Here is a 9,109-nt window from a genome sequence, read left to right as displayed (position 1 = left end):
TCATTCTTAACGGGGCCAATTTCTATCATAACCGTGACTAAGAGCTAACCTATTTATTGTGCATTGACATGTTCTTGCTTCGTCTCTCTCTAGTTCAACGCCTTGGAACCTCTCAACACCCCCCCTCCCCTCTCCAATAGTATGACCCCCCCCCCCCCCCCCCCCCCTATTATACGCTACTAGCGAATGTCCTCATGCACACAACCTACATTTGCTCTATAGCGTCCTTAGTTTTCATGAATATCCTTTACGGTTTACATCATGCTTCAACCAATGAACCAAAAGTCTTGTGGCAAAGACACTTATCTCTTATTGTGACTAACCCAATTACATTTACCACATCAAAACACAGATTAGTCACACAATACTTGTGTTCAGCAATCACGTAAACCCCCAAATTCATCGTATTGGGGCCTATGCATTCGATCTCCCCTTTTTTGTGGTTGTTTCCTCGCCTGGCTCTTTTATTCTGAACAAATTTGTATGCTTTTATATTTCACCATCCCAAAAGTCCTCCAATGTATTGTAGCCGGCCTGAGGGTGAACTACAAACTCAGCTGTCAGCAGCCTGACCTGCATGTTATAAACCAGAAGGAATATCATATGGTAACTGGTAAGAATGAAAGGGTAAGCACCCAACGACCTTACTCATTACAAAAAAAATAGTGCATTAGATTGAAATATGCATATTGTTCTGGTGCATGAACACTTGTAGCAATCATAGACAAAGACGACCAATGAAATGCAACTAGCAGACATGAAAAAAGTTGCATTAGGGCATGCCTGTTTGATTTCAGAGAACTTGGCCATCAAATCTTCAGGAATAGACCAGCCAAATATGTCAATGTTCTCCTTAATCCTGGACTCATTGGCGCTTTTCGGGAGTACACTATGGCCCATTTGGATTCCCCAGCGTAGAGCGACCTGGGCAGGCGTTTTCTGCAACTTGTCTGCAACAGAGACCACAATGGGGTTCTTGAGGACACTTGGCCCATTGATCCAAGGAGATCCAGGTGAGCCTAAAGGCGAGAATGCCTGAAATAACAGCAGGTTATCAGCAAGAGTTTAGAGAAAGAAGCTTGATTAGTAAAAAAAAACAAAAAAAATGAAGGAATATTATTTATGTTCCGTAAAGCTTACAGAAAGATGAACACCATTGGATTGGCATAGCTTCCGGAGCTTGTCTTGCTGCCAAACCGGATGACACTCAACCTGGTTGACTGCTGGAGGCACTCGTGCAACGGCAAGCAAATCATGCAGCTTCTTACAAGAGAAGTTACTCACGCCGATTGCACGAGCTTTGCCAGAGTCGTATAACTTCTCCATCGCTGCCCATGTAGCAGGGATATCTGTAGGGAGAAAGTTTTCAGGGGTCATCGTGCTAGTTCCTTTTTTGATGCGGATTGGACCATGGATCTGCAAAAAAAAATTTGTCATTTAAGGCTTTAAGCAACCAAGACATGCAAAAGGTAAGAGACAAAAGGAAGTGACATCAAGCAGATAATTGAGCTTAGCGATCCATTTACTCAGTTCAACTGAGTGATGCACATGGAATTTTCTTTAATCTCTGTTGTAGACTTCTTTTTTTGAATGTAATGAGAGGAGCTCTGCCTTTCAATTAAGAACAAGAATAGAATTAACCCAGTTTTAAGGAAAGCTGGGCCAAAACCTATACAGAATGCACAAACAGCCCAGACGACGGAAGCTCCCCCCCACAAAATCCATCCAGAGTTATCGTTGCCGAGCTCGACCCAAGGGACAAGTAGCTCCGACTACGCAAGACGGGCCGCACATGGCCAAAGAAAACACGACGATGCCTACATCCAAACACCGTCACAGAAGGAGGAAGATCGTGGTACACCGTCGTTGCCAAGCCTCAACACACCCCACGCGAGGCTTCGAATTCTTCACCAACGAGCTTGAACCTCCGTCTTGCCCCTAGCAAATGCCCAAACCTCCGAAACAAACCAGTCCACGAAGAAGGGGGTCTTGACAGCTGTCATCGTTGTCGAGCCACATCCCCTGATGCAGCAGCTTCGACTTCACGTTGCAAAGCCCCACCTTCACCCGCATACCAGACGCCGAGGAGCGAAAGCAACCACCGAAGGCGAAGCCGTGACCGAGACAAACTTCAATGTGATGCCTTCAGGAAGGGAGTGACGTCGGGGATGACACCGTCGTGTGTTCGAGATGGACTGGGCTTTCGCCCAAGGAAGACATGAATGCGACGCCCCCAACAGGGGAAGCGACGCCCACGACCGTCGTCGTCGCCGAGGCTTTCGCCCAAGAAGCCCCCCAGCACCATCGTCAGGCCAAGAATCACCGTTGCTGCCGTACTGACATCCCGCATGAACCCCTCCAGAGGGGCATCGACGCGTCGGCTGCCGCAGCAGCCGCAAAGTTGCGTCGGCCGCCACCCCCTCTGGATGGGCACACAGAACCGGACAACTCTTGCCACGTGCGTCACACTGGTGCGTGCCAGAGCTGAAGCCGACAGCCGCCGATGGCACACGTGACCACCGAAGCCAGCTGTCAACGGGCACCCTGCCACTGCCACCACCACCCTGCGCCATCCCGAGCCACTGGCCCGCATCGTCCGCACGAGCAGGCCACAGCTCGCTGCACCTTCCTCCGCTCCTCACCGTCGCACCACCATGGGGAGCCCGCCCGCCGGCTCTCCACAAACTGGCTCTGATCTCAGGTATGACAAATCCAGCCACCAGACCGCTGGCCTAATTGTCGCCCCAAGGCAAGCCTGCGACGGCCACCAACCGCCCCGATACGGGCCGCCGGCTGCCACCTTCTTAACATCACACCACGCCCACCCAACAGAGGCAACTCCACCACGCGTTAGAGCTCCCACGCTGGTGTGGCCCACAGTAGAACCACGGAGCTCGCGCCACACTAGAGCGCCCAACCCCGCGACCATGAGCCAAGGGATGGCCAAGTCTTGCCTCTAGCCCACTTGATCCACTCATCCTCGCCGCGGGACACCTCCTCCTGCATCCCCTACTTGGCTTGACCGCCGGCGACGACCATGGAGGCATCATTGTAGACTTCTGTTGCGGAGAGCTTCTTAAGATGGAAACATATGCATGTAAATTCAACTAATCTCGTCTGGAAAGGAAGCTGTGATTGTATTGTATGAGAAGCATACAAGACAAAGAACAATCATTTTTGTAGGGCCTAGTGTCGACACATTTTTTACATGCAACTAATATTTAAGTCCCAATATTTAATGAGTATTGCAGCTCATTGTCACAGTACTTGGGCAGATTCATAGTCACAAAAGTGAATGGAATCCAATTATCTAACCGGACAATAACTTTAGCTTTTGTTGTTAGGTTAATCACTATTGGACTGCAAACTGTAACCCTAATGGGTCGACAACCCAACAGTGGTGCCAGCCCAACTACATATATAGGAACACACAGACTCCAACATCCCCCACAGTCACAATGGGAGCACCACAAACGATAAGACTGGAGCAGAAGCCGAAGGTAGGAGCTAACGGGTTAAAATCCCCTCGTAGTCGCAACATCTTGAGGGTGCGAGTGTTGCAGCTGGAGTAGAGATCGGTGTGCACTCCGTGGAGATGATAGTCCCTAGATGCTGAGGTAGCCAAAGTCGAGGTAGTGCACGACTGTGGCTTGGAGACATGCAACAGTGGCCTCGTCCTTCAGGAGTGGGTTGATGTTCGAGCGTCAATAGTTGGTGGGGCGACGCAACAAAAGGGACAACAACGACGTGGACCTTCTTGCTTCTTTCCGCATTCGGTCGTTGAAGAGCCCCACCAGGGAAGCCGATGACATCACACGTGTCTGCGTTGGTCAGGGTGGCCGCGCCTGCCAAAGGAGCCTCGTAGCGCTGGTGGCAGTGCCGACAACATCGGGAACGAGGGGCGTGGTCGTGGGGACGGAAGATGCTAGGGCCGCAGACTCAGGTGCGGTGGCGGCTAGGACGAGGGCAAGTCCCAGGCATCGTGGTGGGGGGGAGGTTGCTGGCCCGAAGCCCGGCGGTCGTCCCCAGGCGGCGCGCGGTCGAGCTTCCATGGCATCGGCGCAGGAGGTAGGAGAGAGCCCACTGGAGGTGGAGAAGGCCGGGGAAGGATGGTTGACGGCGGGGAAGAAAGGGGATAGAGAGGGAGAATGTCGACGGCGGCCAGGCCTGCATCAGCGCCGGCAACTGTTTGGGAGAGAGAGAGAGAAGGGAGGCCGACAGGACAACAGTGGTGCCAGCCCAACCACATATATAGGAACACACACTCCAACAATCATAGCTTCACAGGCATGTGTAGGCACATTACGAGGTACAAGTCCAAGTAGTCAAGCTGCAAATCTTGAAGTGTGGTGTCGATTCCCTCTTCCACATCTTCAGGTGCATGATTAGCAGCCCTGTAAAATTCAGCAAATTTATTATTACAGTTTCACTCTGAAATGAAGTTAGCAAGTTACTTATCTCCAAACATTATTTCAACAGAGGTTGATAAATAAAACTAACCATAGCTTAGAGGTGATAAACAAATCATCACGCTTAACCACACCATCTTCAAATAATTTCTTCAAAGCCAGGCCCACCTATAGATGGAATATTTAAATTTACTTAGCACTTATGAAATATGATTTCAAATCGAATCAAACAAAAGAAAAATTGTAGATGTGTTTTCCTCCAATGCTCTCTTTTCCCCCACTTTTTAATGGTTGTGCTACACTTACACACTTTTGTCATCTTATCACTTGTACCTGATTGTGAATCCCATAACAGAATTTTCTTATGATTTTTATCAGTATGTCCGAGTATGATTCTTCTCTTGATATTGTTTTGATTTTGAAAAGGCAGTGACTTGAGTTTTCTACAAAGAGGCAATACGGGAAAGAAGCCAAAGCTTGCAGATGATGTGATCATGTTTCTTAGACTCATACTAGATGATCTTTTACTTGTATCTCAGCCGCTGAACATCTTTAGTCATGCATTGGGGGTCCCAGAACAATTTAGCCAAGAGCTCGGTCACCCCTATTCATTGTATAGAGGAAGACATGGTAGTCATTTCACAGTTGATGGCATGTTAAATTAAACATTTCCCTTGCACATATCTTGGGATACCTCTCACAATTCACGAACCAACCAAAGCCGACCTTTTGCCTTTGATTGATAATGTGCCTTGAACCAAGCTGGTCGGCTTGTTGCAATCTGTTCTATTTTATTTTCCATTCCTATCCATATTGTTGAGTTTATGATCCAAATTTTGCATATGGAGGTCGTGTTGGCGAGCGGACCGGAGACCCGTCGCCAGGAGGCTTGGGCCGGAGCGTAGTCATCATTTTTTACTCTTCTTGTAAGCTGACGTCTACGGATGGCATTCTGTAAACACTCTACATATAGTGAAAGTTTCGCCTGTCTAGTACCCGTGATTTTTCCCTTTCATTTTGAGGGCTAGTTTGGGAGTCCAAAAACCTAAGGGGATTAGAGATGCTAAAATCCCCTCCTTATTAGCCCCTCCAATCCCCTCCAGTTTTGTGGCTCCCAAACTAGCCCTGAAGGGTTTTCCACGTAAATCTGTGTGTCGTGCTCTGTGATTTGTTGGTTGATCTATTTCGTTTTTCATGCCTTTCTGCTAACACATATTATGATTGCTTTGGACCTCTCTAAATGGGTGATCAAAGCTATCAATAATGATGAAAGTAATTGCCATATTTCTTGGAAAAGGTTCAAAAACCATTACATGCTTGTGATTCTCAATCGTGAAATAATGGGTTGGGCCCTTGCGCAACCGGTGGCTTGGCTGAATAAAACAAATTCCTCTCGCCCATGGGAAGGTCTACCAATCCAGGTGCCTTGCAATGTCTAGGCACTCTTTGCTTTTGCTGTGGAAACCAAGGTCGGAAATGATGAGGACACCAAGTTCTAGATAGACCGATGGTTGAACGGTAGCTCTGTTGCTGAGCTATCTCCTGGTTTTATTAATAGAGTTCCCAAAAGAGCAAAGATTGCAGTTCATGGTGTCGCAGGCTTTGAGCAATATAAGGCCTTATTCGATTACGGATGTAATCCTACCATAGATTTAATCCGGGTCTGAATTAGGTGAATCCATACCTCACATCCAATCTCATGGTGGGATTAAATCCATCATTTAATATATTTATCTCTCAAAGCTAGTTATTCTATTGATTCATGTATTCTAATATAAACTTGTGCAATATCTTTATGAATTTGTTCCATACCTAATGAACTATGGATAGAATCCATGGCTTCTATAGTTTTAAAAAATTCTCAAACCCTTGGATTATAATCTATAATGGGTTTAACCGAATAAAAAAATTTGAGTATGTTTGGATTATTTTGGGGCATGAATTATGACATGGATTTAATTCTAATCCATGCTAATCCAGAGCTGGATTGGTGTAGGCCTTAGTTCACTTGTTCAGGGAATTAGTTGAATATCTGAATTTATGGGAATTAGTAGATGACTTGACCCTACAACACTTGGAAGCTCACTTGTTCAGGGCATTAATTATAGAAGTTTCTCGGAATGTTGGTCCACGGCAGTCAACAAAATGGCAAAATGCCTAAGGAGTTGAAGAAAGATCTTAACCCTTTAGTTAGGGTCTGTTTGGTTCGCTACCTAACTTGCCACACTTTGCCTAACTTTTCTGCTTAAGGTTAGTTCTTCAATTCGAACGACTAAACTTAGGCAAAGTGTGACGCAGTTAGCCATGAACCAAACAGGCTCTTATTCTTGTTTCCTCGAAGATTTGGAAGCATAAGAATGTATGTGTGTTTGAGGGGACTAGTCCTGGTTCTGCTGTGCTGAGGTAGAGGAGAGCAGCTTGTGGTATGGTAATAGCACTCCATAAACTGCTCATCAGATGGTGGTTTTGGGCACTTGGTGGTCGTGTAGTGGCAGTTTTCTTTGTGTGGGGGCGCGTTTGTAAGAATAGAGGTCAGCTCCTCCAATGTGTTTGTTCCCTTTTCTTCCTTAATGAAATGACACCTAGGTCTACTGCGTTGTTTGAGAAAAGAGAACAAAGGCTAAGATAAAATAGCATCATTGTTATAGTAACCAAATAATTAGCATCGAGTCATATTCATTTGAGCTGAAACAATAAGGTGATGATGTTGTAAAACTAAACTAAGTCAACATAATATCAGTTACAAATCATGTTGAGTAACTACTACCTCCTCCTCATTGTTGTATGCTGCTGCACAGTCAATATGCCGATACCCAGCCTGTCATAAAACCAACAACAATTTTAGACTGGGATTTTGGTCGAAAAAAAAATTTTAGACTGGGATCCAAGAGATGCAAACAATCCGATGGCAGACCCATGACTTGAGAACACATTTTGAAACAGGAAAAAAGAATCTTCTACCATATTTAAATTAACATTACGATCCAATGGATCATATGAACACTTCGAGGACAAGCCAAAACAGTTCATTCGTAATGGCTAGCTAGGTTATCTGAGGCAACTGCATAACGGAGATTTCCAATTGCAATAAGACCTTACAATCTACAGGATACATGCAAGCTTCGAAAGAAACCGGTAAATCAGATTGTTAACACATAATACAGGCAAGCTTCGAAAGAAAATTTTCGACTGAAAGGGAAAGCAGGAGGGGATCAGACAGAGCAGAGAAAAAAAAAAAAAAGACCTTGACAGCAGCGTAGATGGCGTCGTTGGCAGCGTCAGGTTGTATTTGCCATACGCCAAGCCCAACCGATGGGATCCTCGAGCCGGTACTGAGAACAAAGGATTCAGCCATCTTTAATCAGGGAAACCCGGGAAGATTGGAGAGAAAGCAGAGAAATAGCTATCGGAGAAGAAGCAAGGTTGGGTGGCAGGGTGGGATTGGGGACTGGGCTTGCTCCACCACCTACTACAACAGCAGCAGCACGTCACCGCATCACTCGCTGGCAAATTAGTTAGGCTGAATACAGACCATACATCACGCTAGCTACCAGTACCAACCACACCTCACGTTATCGACTATCGTCCATCATTATTTACCACAACATTAGTACATCCTCGTTAATTAGAGAGTTTCTTGAGATGTCTCCAAGAAATAGGTAAAAAAAAGACGGACTCTTCGCGAAAAGCCGCTCTCTACACAATCTTATTATATCTATACTGTAGTTATGATTTACAGGCTCTAGATTGTATCATTGCAGTTTCTTACAAGTAATTGTTTCTTGTATATAGAAAACCGAGCCAGAAATCTTTAGATCGTACATGTCCTCGGTGTGTCGTTTTTATTGTCCCTTTATGGCCACGCGACTATGATGCTTCAGTCCTACTCCCTTCGTTTTGTTTTAGTTATTACTGGATAGTGCAAAATTGAATTATCCAGCGACAACTAAAAAGAAATGGTGGAAGTTACTCCTAACAGGCTAACAACGTCGTACTTTATCTCTTCTCCGTCAAGTTCCAAACCTTTCTTTGTATGTGTTGAGTGCTGCCGTCGCTCGTCGTCCTCGGGCCTCGGCAGTCGACCGCATGTATAGGTGTACATTTGGGCCGGGTCTGATGGGCCGGCCCGAAGCACGGAAAAAAAGCACGGCCCAGGCACGGCACGACTCGAAATAATTTAGTGTCGGGCCGGCACGACCCGTTATATCGGGCCGGGTTTGGGCCGAGGTCACGGCACATGGGCGGACACGAGCACGGCCCGTTTAAGGCATGCACGAAATGGTCCAAATAGAGACACGTAAAAGCCCATATATTTATTAAAACACACTTCATTCCACACTTTCATATACTTAATAAAGAACACAAAGCTAGAGATAATGCTAGTTAGATGTTTTTTGTAGCTTTGAATTAGAGTGTGTGATGTAATTTTGCTTTTGTTATGAACATTAGACAATGAACTAAACTTACGAACTTTGTATAGAGCTGGTTATACTCTTTTTCCTTCTAACAAAATAATTTATAAACGAGGTAGTCATTGCATAGCTGTGGTAACTTTAATTAATACAAATATTAAGTTTGATTTTGTTCAAATTTATTTGTCTTATCTTTTATTTGTTTTATTATTTTTTTGAATTTAGGGCTCTAATGTGAATTTCGGGCAAAAAACTGAATTTCGGGCCCTAATGTGAATTTCGGGCCAA

At 45.6% G+C, this 9,109-nt stretch overlaps 1 protein-coding gene across 2 annotated transcripts; it reads right to left on the bottom strand.

Moving 5' to 3' along the window:
* Window positions 1–210: 210 nt before the first annotated feature.
* On the bottom strand, window positions 211–7,998 carry LOC100194348 (putative oxidoreductase, aldo/keto reductase family protein). 2 transcript variants are annotated; one of them, NM_001139383.1, is made up of 7 exons: window positions 7,654–7,879; window positions 7,177–7,227; window positions 4,501–4,577; window positions 4,307–4,394; window positions 1,141–1,416; window positions 784–1,035; window positions 214–573 (listed from the first exon to the last, which is right to left on the bottom strand). In NM_001139383.1, the coding sequence occupies exons 1-7, from the start codon at window positions 7,762–7,764 to the stop codon at window positions 490–492; spliced, it is 939 nt and encodes a 312-aa protein (NP_001132855.1). In that variant the 5' UTR covers window positions 7,765–7,879; the 3' UTR covers window positions 214–489. The 2 variants fall into 2 exon arrangements, with proteins under 2 accessions (XP_008654449.1, NP_001132855.1); XM_008656227.3 differs by lacking the exons at window positions 4,307–4,394; window positions 4,501–4,577 and having other exon boundaries at window positions 211–573; window positions 7,654–7,998.
* Between the last annotated feature and the right edge of the window lie 1,111 nt (window positions 7,999–9,109).

Source organism: Zea mays, chromosome 8, assembly GCF_902167145.1.
Source record: "Zea mays cultivar B73 chromosome 8, Zm-B73-REFERENCE-NAM-5.0, whole genome shotgun sequence".
Taxonomy (NCBI): Eukaryota; Viridiplantae; Streptophyta; class Magnoliopsida; order Poales; family Poaceae; genus Zea; species Zea mays.
Note: the sequence above shows the minus strand (reverse complement) of the source record. Positions and strands in the feature narration are given on the sequence as shown.